General features: G+C 42.3%; 1 protein-coding gene across 10 annotated transcripts in view; it reads right to left on the bottom strand.

Annotated features, from left to right (window-relative positions):
• Nucleotides 1–1,084: 1,084 nt before the first annotated feature.
• The window catches only part of POGZ (pogo transposable element derived with ZNF domain), a 39,510-nt gene continuing 25,747 nt past the window's right edge, over nt 1,085–14,847 (bottom strand). For 3 of the 10 annotated variants that reach the window (XM_069794123.1, XM_069794128.1, XM_069794133.1), the window contains 14 exons: nt 14,261–14,554; nt 13,194–13,463; nt 12,331–12,440; nt 11,570–11,904; nt 10,705–10,859; nt 10,109–10,209; nt 9,083–9,229; nt 7,944–8,078; nt 7,241–7,413; nt 6,549–6,689; nt 5,874–5,933; nt 5,499–5,611; nt 4,088–4,112; nt 1,085–3,945 (listed from right to left, as the gene is read on the bottom strand). In XM_069794123.1, coding sequence (XP_069650224.1) covers nt 2,373–3,945; nt 4,088–4,112; nt 5,499–5,611; nt 5,874–5,933; nt 6,549–6,689; nt 7,241–7,413; nt 7,944–8,078; nt 9,083–9,229; nt 10,109–10,209; nt 10,705–10,859; nt 11,570–11,904; nt 12,331–12,440; nt 13,194–13,463; nt 14,261–14,554 — 3,632 coding nt within the window. In that variant the 3' untranslated portion in view covers nt 1,085–2,372. The remainder of the gene's footprint in view (nt 3,946–4,087; nt 4,113–5,498; nt 5,612–5,873; nt 5,934–6,548; nt 6,690–7,240; nt 7,414–7,943; nt 8,079–9,082; nt 9,230–10,108; nt 10,210–10,704; nt 10,860–11,569; nt 11,905–12,330; nt 12,441–13,193; nt 13,464–14,260; nt 14,555–14,847) is intronic. The other 7 variants (XM_069794125.1, XM_069794131.1, XM_069794126.1 and 4 more) reach the window with 6 other exon arrangements.

Consider the following 14,847-nt stretch of genomic DNA (forward strand, 5'->3'; position numbering starts at 1 on the left):
TATTTTTGCTGGAGAAGGGCAGCAAGAAGAAAAATGGCTTTTGTTGTTTTCTTGGCTGGGGTGCTGGTAGGTACTGTCCTCCTCCCGTATCTGACCTGGCAGTCCCTTTATCAGGTGGGGATCAAGAGTGGGTGTGTGTGAGCAGGGTCAAGGTGCTCCCTAACTACCGCTCATTAGCGTCCATGGTCTCCTCTCTGCTGGAGGTGACCATGACAAGGATCGCTTTCACCAAGTCTCCACTCTAGTAAAGGTTTGCGAGTTGCAGGTTTGTGTTGCTATACAAGACAGCTGAAGAGCAGTAGCTGGAATGTTTTACCTGTGGGACACCAGGATTAGCACTAGTCTTGGCCAGTACCTGTTTGCTAAATCTTAAGTTAAATATGCAAGTTACTTTAAGATTTGCCCTAACAAAAGAAAACCTGGAGTTACGGCTTTGCTGACCGACAGCAGGATATCCTGGGATACATGGGGCTCCAAAAATCAAAGACAATGGCCCTGCAGGTCCCTGCAAACAGCTAGAGGAGCTGCACCTCCATCCAACCCCACAGGCTACAGGCGGATAGTAACAAAATGGTGTTACATGTACTTCAGATAGGGCTCAACTGAGTATTTCTTAGCCTTATATGAAATAAATTCATAAATAATATTGAGTGGTATTTACTACTACCCGAGATAAACAACAGTAAAAATATTTATTCAGGAGAGTATTTTATTAATGATTTTTCAGACTTTTATTTAAAAAAAAAAAAAAAAGAAAATCTCACTGGGGAGAGTAGGTTGTTCCATTGAACCTACTGTATAGTTAAAGGGCAGAAATGTAAATTGGACAGAAGTCTGCCTCAAGTGTTAATGACATGTAAACACATTTAATTACTATCCCATCTCTGGGTTTCTTCAGGACATGCTAAACGACTCTGTGTCCCCTCACACACAGAGAGGGAACTCAGCCTGCAACCCAGGCACAGCTGAGACATGGCACACAGCAGGCTCACTCTCGCATGGTGCAGAGGAATTCATGACGCACTTTATATTAAGCATTACGATATCACAAGAGTTAAATAGTTCTTCATAATAAAAACACATGTTTATAAATCCATTTCCCTGGTTTTATTAAATGTTCCACTTATGTACATTTTAAAGATGAACCATTTACAGGTCTGCACATGCTGCCTCCTGCTTTCCTTAGGTAATAGGGAAGGTTCACAAAACCTCTATGGAAACAGAAAGGTGCAGGTGCTTCTGAATTCTGTATGTCAAAATGCTTTCCGTTTATACCATAATACATACAATTAAAAAACCCTCAAACATGCAAATTGTAGAAAAATTTAAGCTGGCAGTGAAAAATAAAAACAAACGTCTTCTTTTTGTGCACGTCACAGTTTGTTTCATTAAGTCAGATTTCTAATTCTAAGGAACGTAGTGTCTGATGCCACTGGTTAAAGCAGGTTTATCAACTACTAGTAGTTAAAAGGTCAACGTTTTAATGGTCCGTACAGTTTTAACTCCCACCTACTGTACAGGAAGATCAGGACAGACTGGACTTTCCTCTTCCACCGTGTACCCTCTGTCAGTAATTCTTTGGAGCAAGGTGGGTGCCAGGTGGTTTCCTGGATGGAGGAGAGGAACCACCGCACCACGTCAGAAAGTCAATGGGAAAGCGAGAGGTTTGGGTCAGCACTGCCCCTGACTCCCTGACTGCGGATCTCCGTTCAACCCCAGTTCAAAGTGTCGTGGCTCCCAAGAAGCGTTGCTGGCACTGAACAGGCAAAATGCTTTCGCTTGTGTATTTACCCCACGTCCAAATTCACAAGCAAAACAATTACTCTTCTTTAGAAAACAAAACAAAACAAAAAAACCCCAAACCAAACCCAAATCTTAATGGCCAATTATAGAAGGTTCACACATTAGAGCAATAACTCATCTAAATTTTCCACAGAAACCTAAATCTCTGGGTCAAGTGTTTAAAAAAAAAACAAACAACAAAACAAAACCAAAAAAACTGTGTTAAGACAACCAAAAAGATTTATATACTGGTTCATTAGCTACATATTTTTTTCCTTTCTTTAGAAATGGTCACATTGACAATGTATAATTCAAAACATTTCTGCACAATAAAAACAGAAAACTATGATACAGTGAGGTAAAGAAAACGCAAAAATATTCACCCACAATATATTTTCAGAAAATACCAACACAGTGATTTTTCTTTTAAAAAAGCACAAAACTTATAAATGAACAGCATAAATGGCTATTTATCTGAGTGATCGCCTACGAATTTCCTAAACCCACAAATCCACAGGGAAGTGTAATGGTCTCATCCAACATTTATTTAAAAAATAACCCTTTCTGGATCACGATTCGCAGATCAGTGCTCAGATTTCCATCAGATCCAAATCGGCATCTTCAAAGCCATAAAATGATTCAGTCTCACTCTCCCCTTCGAAGAGCTGATGGAGGATCTCTGGGTCTGCAGACTCCTCGGCCTGGGTCCGATCCTGGACCTCAGCCACTGTCTCCTCCTGCTGCTCCTCATTCAGCTTCAGCTGCTCCTCCAGGGAGGCAATCAGCTCCTCCTGCATGTCAGCGTTGCGTGTGGGCGAGTTGGCCGTGCCGTCCGGACCAGGCAGCACGCTGGCCACCAGGAAGGACTGCTGCACAAGTTCAGGAGAGTCACTAATGACCTCCAGGACCTCTGCCAGCCAGCATAACACCAGCTGGAGAAGAATGTCCGAGTCGCACGTGGAGTCCGCCATTTCCTTGGCTTGCTCTTTCCACTTTTTATGCAAGAAATTTTTCACAGTCCTTTTTATACAAACATCTAGAGGTTGGATTTTGGAGCTGCAGCCAGCAGGGACAACAGCTGGCAGAGTGCTGGACGCGCTCAGCAAGGAAAGTACTTCTTCCGATAGGTGTGTTCGGTGACAATCCAGCACGAGCATGCCCTTGCTGTTCTGGCACTCCGTGTGCTTCTGCCACACTCTGGATGACCACAACTCCATGACTTCATCATCGCTGTATCCGTTCTCCTTCGCTTCCAATATGATAGATTCTGGCACATTGGCAGGCTGCTGTACGTGACCCCTGTAGAAGACCAGTGTTGGGAGAACACTTCCATCGGCAAGGATTGTGAGGACAACATCACACCAGGGCTCCCCAGTTCCCACCGTCTGCAAAGCATTCTCCTTCCGGTCATCGCTGCTCAGCACCTCCACATCAAGGAAGAGAGAGATTTCGTCGATGGCTGCAATCATGGAGAGAGGCAGGTCTTGAGTGTGGATTTGCCGCTGCACGAACTCAATGAAGCAACTGGCGTTGTCCTCTACATCTTTGGGGAGAGGGTGAGCCACTGCCCTTCGAGTATGTGTGCTGAGGTTGTGCCGTAGCATGAACCTCACCGCCCACTCATAGGAGATCTTGAAGCCACCTTCGAGGGATCGGCCAATCTTGGTGGCTTTCTGGAAGAGAGTCTCCTCGTTCACAGGCAGCTGCTGCTCTCTCTGTGTGAGGACCCATTCCGCAAGTTTCTCTTCAGCCTCTAAGCTGAGGTACTTGCCCTCTGACAGTGACGCCAAGTTCTCTTCTTGGAAAGCTTGAAACCTTCGTAGCCAGCGCTTGATCCGCCTCTGAGGATTTCGGAAGTGCTCTGCAGCCTGTTCAGTGTTGCAGCACAAAGCAAACAGTACAACTCGCAGCTTTTTTACTGACAACTGCTCCTTTTTGCTTGCAGGCTCAGGCTCCTTTGTTGGCTGCTCATCTTCTTGAGCATCAATATTTAAGCACTCTTCTTCCTGGCAGACCAGAGGTCTGTTGTAGGCTGTTGGTGCCAGTTCAGGCTCCAGGTCATCTTTTGCAGGTAACATAGACTTTGTTTTCACAGTAGCAGCTTTACTTGGGGAATAGGCAGGACATGTGTTCTTCGCGCTTTTGTCCTGGGGCTGAATGTGCCTTGAAGGGAGAGAACACAGGACCTTCTTAACGCTAAGAAAATAAAGCTGTTGAGGGAAAACAAACAAATGGAAAAAAAACCCAAACCCAACCCCACAAACTGAAACAGATGATGGCAGGTAAGAGTTTAGAAACAGTTTACCTGGAATGTGATATCCAAGTAGGCCCTGTTAAGAAAAACAAAACAACAAAAAACATTTGTAGCTTAGCAAACAAACACTAAGTCCGTGCAAGCAAACAAGTCCTCTTACAGAAAGGAGGATCAGTGTTCCTCTTGTCTCTTACTCCAAAGCATCCCAACCTGCTGCAGGAACAGCCAATACTCATCCAACCGTTCAAACCCCAGCCTCCTCCCACACCCAAGTACTACCACATCCAAGCCAACAAGTGGAAGCTGCTCAACTGTGTAGAGCCACACTCATTAGCAATCATTAAAGACAAACGGCAAAACTCCACGTCCATTTGAAATAACACGAGGAGTTTGGTTAGGAAAGCTCAGCTTTGGCCAGATCCCTGCAGGCAATGCCCGTAAGTTTTGCAAGTTGCAGTTATTCACCGCCAATGGCTGGAATGCTGCTCTGAGGCTTTATTCAAAACCCAGCATCAGCAGCTGCTTCAAGGCCTCCCAGTGTCATGGAGGTACAATGATGTCTCAGAGGAACAGAGGAACTCGCTGAAGCCCTCGGCATTGTCTCTCCCTGGGAAGATCTCATGAGAACAGCAGTGATACAGCTGAGCTCCAGGCAGAGACGGCCTCACTTAAAGCTTAACTCTCCAATCTCCATAACAATGAAGACTCATTCAGGCAGTTACAGAAGGTCCCCAACATACATTTTATCACTTTATCAGAACTCAGGACTCAGTAAGTGCTCAGGCCAATGCTAAACAAAGATGTATTTGACCTGGAGTCTATGAACTTGTCCTGGTTTCAGCTGCGACAGAGTTAATTGTCTTCCAAATAGCTGGTACAGTGCTATGTTTTTGAATTTGGTATGAGAAGAATGTTGATAACACTGATGTTTTCAGTTGTTGCTAAGTAGTGTTTAGACTAAAGTCAAGGATTTTTCAGCTTCTCGTGCCCAGCCAGCAAGAAAGCTGGAGGGCCACAAGAAGTTGGCACAGGACACAGCCAGGGCAGCTGACCCAAACTGGCCAACGGGGTATTCCATACCATGTGACATCACATCTAGTATAGGAACTGGGGGGAGTGGGGGTAGTGGGATCGCCACTCAGGGACTAACTGGGTGTCGGTCGGCGGGTGGTGAGCAGTTGCATTGTGCATCACTTGCATATTCCAATCCTTTTATTATTACTATTGTCATTTTATTAGTGTTACTATTATCATTATTAGTTTCTTTTTTTTCCATTCTATTAAATTGTTCTTATCTCAACCCACGAGTTTTACTTTTTTTTTCCGATTCCCTCCCCCATCCCACTGGGTGGGGGGGGAAGTGAGTGAGCAGTTGCATGGTGGTTAGCTGCTGGCTGGGGTTAAACCATGACAGAACTGCATTAATTTTTTGTAACTTTTCTGCTCCTTTTCAAACTCTTACCTCGGAAAATAATGTTACTAAACTCATGTGACGGATTGAAGACCAGATGTTCAGCCATTGCATCACCCTCAGATGTTACAAAGAGACAAGAGGAACAGGACAGCTTTACACCACTGGAAGGAAGGGGCCGGGGGGGGCGGGAAGAGAGAAGTGAGCTTAGCATCAGTATCGGATATGAAAATATGTACATCCCCTCACTAACAGTTAGGAAAAAAACATCACCCTCCAGTGCATACAAGGCAGTCTCCCCACCCTGAAACATTAACTCCCACTGGAAGGCAGTGGGAGTCTCACCATATTGCCCTTAATTGAACATATTTTGAATGCACATTAGATTCCCAGGTGATTAAAGTAAGATAACAAGTTTTCCATTACCAGGCAGTATAGTTTTTAAACAAAGCCAAGTATTTTGGACTCTTCCGAGGAACATGGTTGCTGTAAGACAAAAGAATTTATTAAATGTCAGAATTATTCCAGGTACTTAAACAGCTATAAAACCATGCAAAATACAGCACATTTACAAAGACAGATGCAATCCTGGTTTTAATAATATTTTGTCTGCCACTCTTGTGTTCAAGGAAACAAAAACTCTGTGTCTAAGTAAAAAAAAACCTGTACAGTAACATTTAAAAATGCCTGGATTTTGGAGTAAGTGTTCTGCCATCCCGTTCTGTGGTCTATCCACAGTCCTGTACAAAACACAGGCTTGTAGAAGCACAGAAATTTTTTTTTCCTTTTTAAATTATTAAATCTGAGAATTTAGAAGCACTGAAAAAATGAGTTTTCTGCAGCAGCATGCAGTACATGTCATTAGCTACAATACTGATGGTTTGGAACAAATCTTAGCTCTTGCACTCAGTTTTCTCATCTCATTTGAAAGCCACCACCCATGTCTGTGCTGATGCAGAATACATGTCCAATGTCTTAGAAACCATTGCAGTGAACTGGAATTTTCCTTTCTTACAGTGCAGACAGACAGACATAGAGGTGCTACTGCATTCAGGCAGGAGGAATTTCTACTACAGCGTTCAAAGAATCACACATACATACTTGATCATGTGGTTGGCGTAAGCTCTGGAGCAGCAAGTGCTGTAGCGACATAGCGAACAGTGCACGTAGGTGGGAAAGTGGTTTGGGAAGTCGGGGATTTCGAAGCTGCACTCCAGACAAGTCTGCCTCCCCAGGACACTCCTGAAGAGAAGAGGGATATTTTCATTAGTGTCTGAACAGGTATCTTTGGAGTTATAACAATCATCAGGACAGAGAAGAATTTAATGACATGTAAACTTTCAGAAGTCTCCAGTCAAGCTAGTCTCATCTTGCACCCTAGCTTCCTAGGGTGCCTCGGTGCCAGGCTAAACACTTCCCACTTGCTGTAGTCAGGAATATACAGTTGAAAAGTGGATAATAAATTAAAAAAAAGTAAAAAAAAAAAGTATTGAAGACAAGGCAGCAGGACACAGGGTGGGCAGAAAGCCCTTATGCTGATGAAATTCCACTGTTTCTACAAAAGCACCTAGCTAATTCTATATTTTGCAGTTTCACCTTAAGGGTTTTCATAACATGACTTAATCCTGGTTTTGTGGGAAGCTAGGCTCTCCTGGCTTAAAGTTTCCTTGGCAACTGGTAAGACAGCTGTCCAGTGCCAAGGACCGTATTACCCATCACTGTGGCATTAAAAAGCTAACTACATTTCCTTTGAAAAATATTTTTAAATTTGAAATTTAGCAAAACGTTCTGACATTTTTTTAACCGCTCTCTTCTGGACGTTCCTCTGGACAGGCGGGTACAGGAAGATGGGCTGGGGATCAGTAGAAGATGACAGCGGAGTGGTTTCCTGTCCAGTGCCCTGCGGCATGTCATTTGAAGATATTGGCACTGTCCGTGGCTGTCCTCTAGATGCCCTGATTGTAACCTGCAGAAAACAGATACACCCATACCTCCTAAAACACAAGGGCAGAAGTGATCTATCCAAATTCAGACTCCTCTGTTTGGAGTAGTCTTTCAGACACTTAGCAGAGAATAAACAGGTGCTCCTAGGACACAATTCGTCCCACCCAGGGCAGCAGTAGCCTGAAAGAGGACACATAACTTGAGCCCCAGAAGTGCCTGTTTGTCCCTAATGACTACGGAGGGCACCCAGGCAACTAGCTCAGATACCTTCACTTGTAGGTACCTTAGTTAGGAGAGTTTAACCTCTGGCGTGCCACTTTCACCTCCTCTCTCTCTCTCACTTACTGTTTCTATGAAGTATCTGATTAATAAGCACACACAACACTGACAGAATACAAAGTGCTTTTCTGTCCCAGTGAGCGTGGTTTAAGTGATGGAGATGAAGCAAGTATCAGTTTTGCAGCACTTAATAAATACACACCAATACAGATGCTATGGGTGTTTCCTGAAGAAACAGAGGACAGAGGTCTGGTGTTAACTTGGATTTCTTACCTTGGTTCCAGGTTTCAATCCTTCTAACTGTTTGGGCTTTCGGAAAGTTTTGTGGTGCTGCAGCTTGTGTTCAATTTTATCCTTGGCAAATAGGAACTGGAGTCTACACTTGTTGCAATGATAAACACTCTTCTTCTAAAGCAAATGCAGATGATATATATTTCATTTGAGAGAAACGAAAGTCACAACACAGCAGGATTTTTTGTTTAAAAAAAGAAAAAACAACAACAACAAAAAAACCCTTCCCCCCCCTCTTTGAAACCAAAGGCAGACCCATTTTTCTTTAGCATCTGGAAGTCCCTCCCCGCCAAGCCCCTTATCTTGGGTGTTTTGGTTTTACATTTTTTGTTTGTTTTGGTTTTTTAATTAAAATCATCAGGCTCTGTAGAGACACCAGACCTGGAAGTGCCATGAACAAGTCTTATTCAGCTTGTTTAAGCCAAAGTAAGGCACATGAGCAGAGCAGTGCGTGGGGCAACATTTCTTCAAGAAGCTGCCTTGCCTCTGCCTCTTATGGGAGTCAGCGAAGGACTTCAGGTGCAAATCAACTCAGGCACTTGGTAAGAGTGCTACATTTCTATATTCTGAAAGTACACTTCAGCTACACCCACATAAAATATGTTGTCAATACAGCCAACATATACGGAAACAGAACACTGAGCTACAAAAATTACATTCATTTGTGTGCATACAGTATTATTTACTTATTTATTACCTGGAGATAAGAAAATTTAAAACCCAAATGAACACAGAGCCCACTGTTGGTTAATCATCACATGAAGCAAACACAGTCCAGCAAAACATGCTTTTTTTCTGCTAAGTAACAACAATCTGTGCTACTCCCAAAGGAGCAATGCCTCTTCTCTTCAGCACAATCCCTATGAAAGGTCTGGAATGACAGCATGCAAATTGCATTTGTTATGGAGTGAATACAGCACCTACTAAAATCCCTCTTTCAACCAAGTTTTCTTTCTTTCTGTTTTTATTCCAAGCAAATGCTCAACTAATCACATCCTTACTATCCACCGAAATCTCTGTGGAGAGGGAACCACCTTAAAAAAAAAAAAAAAAAAAAGAAGGGGGGGGGAAGAGGAGGAGGGAGAGAGAGAGAGAGAGAAACTACAGCCCTGACATAGTACCTGATGCCTCATGAAGTGCTGTTGGAAAGCATTGCCATTCTTAAAGACTTTGAGACAGTAAGGACAGAGCAGGTGCCGTGTGTCTTCATGGATCATTCGGAAATGGCTATCCACTTCAGAATAGAGGGATGAACGATACTGACAGACCTATAGGAGTGGACGGAAACAATTAACAGTGAAATAACATTGGAATCCATCTCACATCCACCATTGCAACATGGAGATCTTAACAGCAATGCCCAGATCCCCAGAGATACTTATCAGTGGAGTTTAGGAACCAGGTACTAAAGAATCTGCTAGCTTATTCCAACTGTAAGACACTAAATCAAGCAGTGTATATTCAGAGTAGTTTGGAAAAACAGATTTTAACTACTTGTATGAGAAGAAAGTAGTGACAATTCAAGCTCCAGATCCAAGAAAAAAAAGGAGAGACAGTCAGTGCAAAGCAGTTGGAATATATTAAAGAGCAGTTTCTTCAGTGTCTATGTAAAATGCAGAATTTGGAACATAATCTGTTTTAACAGATTTTAGAAGTTTCTTCTTGTCTTTTTCTTTTTGGAGGGACAGTGTTAGGACCTCTGAGTGGAGAAGACACATTCAGAATCGATGCAAGCATAAATCTCATGGCAACAGAGTGTCAGGAAAAGGTATCACACAAGCAACTTAATCTCATCTGCTCCCGTGAGGACAACTTTTTATGGCACAGCAACTTGCCTGCAGGCCCTGGGAGGGAAAAAATGTTAGGCTCTGAATGCTACTGGGACTAAACAAACGTCTATCACACTGATCCAGCTTCAGAGCACTGGGAACCAGTGGCAAACATTCAGCTACTCCTGCTGCTCTAATGGCCATTAGACTTCTCCAAGCCCACACCTCGAAAAAAATGCAATGGGCTCCACAGCATTGTTCCATGGCCCGAGTCTGTTTTGAACCACTATGAGCAACACACTTTCTGAGAAGTGCCAGATTTCCTCTTACTCTCTAGTATGCATTTATGAGGTCCAGCCCCTAAACCACTTTTAATACCTGACAAACATAGGGCATCTCCCCAGGCTTGTGAGTGTCCTTCATGTGCTGTAGGAACATTGGCTCACTCTCGAATGCCCATTCACAAATCTTGCACTTTGCTGCAAAAGAAAGGAAAACCAGGTAACAGCCGGGGGACAAAAACACTCACCCCATTACAAGTTTCTTTGGTAACAACTGTCCCTTAAAACAAAACAAACACCCCCCCCCAAAAACTAGCTCTGAAATCTTTGAATTTGGTAGGCAACAAAATAAATTCTGAGAGGTTTCCAAAAGGCCACAAAAATTCTCTTCAACAAAACAATGGGTACAACAAGATGTCCTAATGAGGAAACTTCAAGTGATTTTAAATCAGATTTCAATCTACTGATAAACTTTAAATTCTACCATGACATGATTATTGAACTCGATCTTTAAAATACTCTTGACAGTAAGTTTGCAGAAATGTAACCTAGATGGATTTTTCTGCTGGCCTACAAAACAAATGCACTAAGGAGCAAGGCAGAACAGACGCTCCTTTCTCAACAGATTTGCAGTTAATACAAGACAGAAACCCTCTTAAACCTAAACAAACAACAGCAGGTAAATCAACTTACTTGTTGACTCATAGGGACTGTGGACATTCTCTAAGTGACACTGTAGCTGAAACGGAGTGGAGAACTGTCTGTAACAATGCTGACAGATGGTGTGGACATCTACCTCTCCATTCTGCTGATCCAGTTCAACATGGTGCTTCATGTGATTCATAAACCTTATGGAGGTGAAGAGAAAGTGTGTGAACAGAAATTCAAACATTTTGCACCTGTAACCCTGAAAGCATTATGAATGCTACACCAGAAGTATTTTTTAACAGCATTAAGATGTTTCCTTCTTGCTCCTCCCATCAAAAGCAAAGTCTCCTTCTATCTGCAACCTCCCGCTCCCTAACTGTGGGGGAAGTTAGGGAACAGTTTTTGTAGTACAGAGGCTGTAATACTTGCTTTTGAGCACTTCTGACCCCAACTTGGCATTCAACTGATGATGACAAAACATTTCAACTTAAAAGAAAAATCAGTAGTCCAGTTATCACAATAGAACAACATAGTGGCTTGCTCAGAAGAATACACAATTTCATAAAAATATTTTCTTCCTCTGTTGAAAAAAGCATTGAGTAATGATGAGAAGAGCAGCTCTTCAAGAATTATTTCCTATTATCTACTAAGACTAGTGACAAATGAGACTTCTCTGCTGAAGAATATAAACGCAATTATTCTAACCATGCAATCTTCTTACAACTTTTGCCCTGACTGAACTGTGTGATGATGGGCAAATCTCTCTCTCTCGTGCTTCAGTTCGGGTCTTAAGCTACAATATGGGAAAGCTGCAGGGTCTGAGACTGATGCTTACAACTCATTTTTACTTCTGCAGATTAAAGGTATTCAGAACATTGTAGACTTTTTGTGGCACATTGCATTCCCTTACCGTATATTGTTCTTTAGCCTCTTGGTGCAGTGTGGACACCTGAAGGAAGTTGGAACCTTGGGGAAGTTCAGTAGCTGGCTCACTTTGCCACCATCTCTGCCATAGTAGAAATCATCTACTAACATAATAAGCTTACTTTGGGATGAGTCAACTATGTTTTCACTTGGCTCTGGAGCTTTAGCAGGTGGGGACAGTGCAGGGATAGGAGTAGAAGAGGGTGGTGAAGCAACAGCTGTAGTTTTTTCTGGAGATGGAGGCTTTGCAGATTGAATATTTGGTTCAGATTCTGGAGATTTTCTTTTCCTGAGGAATTTAACCATTTCAGGGCAGCAGTACTAAAAGGAAAAAAACCCACAAAAACCCCCCACACATTAAATCAGATCTAGGAAGAACTATATACTATTAAACAGACACAAATTAACCAATACTAAGAAAAGACAGAGGAACTCTAGGAAGCTCTTGGGGAAAGAGTAATGCAGAGTCAATATCCGATTTTCTGTTTTGATTGTTTACTGATATGTTAAGATTAGAAAATAAATGCATCTCCTGGCACCAACAGGACATAAAACTGAGGTCCTGCCTACTTCCAGTGAGGGATGCTGTGGAAGGTCTTCCAAAGGCCTCTCCTTTGCTTCTCACTTTCTCCTAGTCATATTCTTCCTTTTCATAGAAGTCTGTGATCTAGGGAGCAGAACTATTCTTTGCACTCAACAAGCACGCACAATTATCCATTAACTGCTCCTCTTAGAATGGTTACTTACACACATATGTCCTCTTAAAGCTTCAGTGACTCGAAACTGAGCATCACATCTTGGGCAGACCTTCCTGCCACCATCTTGCAAATCAAATGTGGGAATAGGAGATGAACTGACTGTAACAGGAAGAACACAAAACAAACCAAGAAAAATAGAATCCTTACACTTCATCTTAAATCTAGGCATTCTTTTTGGCATACTGAAATATTTTAGTTTCGAGAGCTGTACTTTTACCTACTAACTAGACTGGAAGAGGCATGAAAAGGGCAAAAGTATGCAAACTTCTGACAATCTGTATGACAAAACATACCCCCCAGTAGCTAGAATAAGGAGTGTCTCAAAATTACACTTAAATAAAAAAATAAGAAGGAAAAAAGATCAGCTCAACTCATCTCCCCTTTTTCTTTAACCATTTGTTTGCTTTGGTTTTCCATCAGACTACAATGCCTTGTCTTCACTTCCAACTGTAGTAAGAAACTCAGAATACAGATGACATGAAATGTACCATACATCAACTTTTGGACACCCAAACACCTTAGGAAGGTGATTTTTTGGAACAAGAGAAGCAAAGATTTTATCCTTTTGCCTCCTTGTATAAAGTATTTCAGGTGTGTGTATTCTCAAGATGGCAGCACGCACACCAATAATTTTGAATGCAAAATAATGTATGCAAGCAAATATCCACAAACAAAATATATCACTGGATAAAAATGTACAGATAAAGATGAAGAAATTAATAGCAAAGCTTGTCAAGTGTTTATCCCTATTATGAAATCCCAGTAGTTACAGGTTAGCATTTTTTTTACTCTAGAAAACTTCTGAATTCTCAGCACAATGAACCGAGTTAAGATAGCTGCTACAGACCATACCTTTTAACGATGATGATGACGACGACGACTCTGAAACACTAGATCTCTGGGAACCATGCACAGGGCTGCTGTTGGAAACCACCAGTGGGCCAGGGCTCTGTCCTAACGAAGGAATGGTGTTCAGGGTATTCACTAGCTTAGCAACCTCATTGCCAGGGCTCTGTCCTAACGAAGGAATGGTGTTCAGGGTATTCACTAGCTTAGCAACCTCATTGCTGTTCTCACCAGTCACTCCAGGTCTCTTTACAGTCACAAAGCTTGCAATACTCACTGCCAAGGGAATGGATAATACAAGAACACTAATAAGGAATCAGTAAGATCTGATCCACTGTGTGAATCCCGCCCCCATCTAGTATGCCTTGCCTCTTGCTCTTCTACCTTGAGTCTTCAAAGATGACTAAGCCATCAATTATCCTGTCCAGTAATGCAAAGGCTGGCAAGACTGGGAAAGTAAATTTCCCTAACCTTCCAGATCACACTTTGAGATATGAGCCAAGTCCCACGATGAAGTGAACAGGATGCTGATGGTCACAAAAATTATTTGTATTTCTTTTCTATATGCAATTGTATATGATTATAGCCACATAAAGCTAAAAATAACCTGACTACTTGCTGTGTAAAGAAGTATTTTTTTTCCTTTTTAAATTGTTCATCACTATTCTTGAGCAATCATTTCACTCATGAATTTAGCCAACATTAAAAAAAAAAAAGGCAACATAGTTAGCTTCTGCTTGTGTTCATTATCTATTTAACTTTACCTTTCAAAAAATACAAGTGTTAACCAATAGCATTTTTCACTTTTGGGGACTTCTAACTGATGGTCTCAGAACATTCTACAAACCAAAATTTAACTAGTTCTCAAACCAAACTGGACATGATGGCAGGATTATGCTCATTTTCCAGGTTGGTAAGAGAAATGAAGCATGAGTCAGTGACAGAGGCAAAAATAGAACCCAGGAGTTCTGACTCAACTTCTGCCTTTTAGCTGCTATGCCGTATGTTTGAAGATCAAATTATAGACAGTGTTATACACTCGAGTCCCCTTGCTTTTCCATGGCAAGTCTTACCTAATTTGGGGTTAGTAGCTTGACTGGACTGCCCTGGCTGCTGCACAGTTAACTGTCCAAGTGCTGTTGGCTGCGTTGCAGTAGGAGTTGTGGAGGTGCTGGGAGTGGACTTACTTTGCTGTTGTGCCTGGGACTGTGGTACAGTGCTCCTGATGGTAAGCGTGGCCGGAATGACCGTAGTGAAAGTGTTGGTGGTGGGTCGGACCGGCATGGTTGTACCTGGTCTCACCTGCGCCATTTGAGAGAACACCTGAGGAACGCCAACTGCCGGTTTAACAAACTGGGTACCTGGGGCTTCAAAAACAAATAACAAACAAGGCAGATCAAGTAACTGAATTCCATTCCTTGCACAGTAATAACTGAGTACAACCTGTTTTCCAACACTGCTGAGCTCCCAAAATTCCCAGCAATTTCAGTGGAAGTTTTAAGAGTTCAGCACCTTAATTTCACTTCCCAGGCAGACTAAAACTGAACATGGATGCAGACAGAGTGAAAATTGTATTTACAACTTTTTTTAGGTGGAATTTTCCAAAAGGCCCAAGTAGCTTATAAGCATAAATCCTGCTGAGTTTCGTGGGGCTCACAAT

Source organism: Haliaeetus albicilla, chromosome 10 (genome assembly GCF_947461875.1).
Source record: "Haliaeetus albicilla chromosome 10, bHalAlb1.1, whole genome shotgun sequence".
NCBI lineage: Eukaryota > Metazoa > Chordata > Aves > Accipitriformes > Accipitridae > Haliaeetus > Haliaeetus albicilla.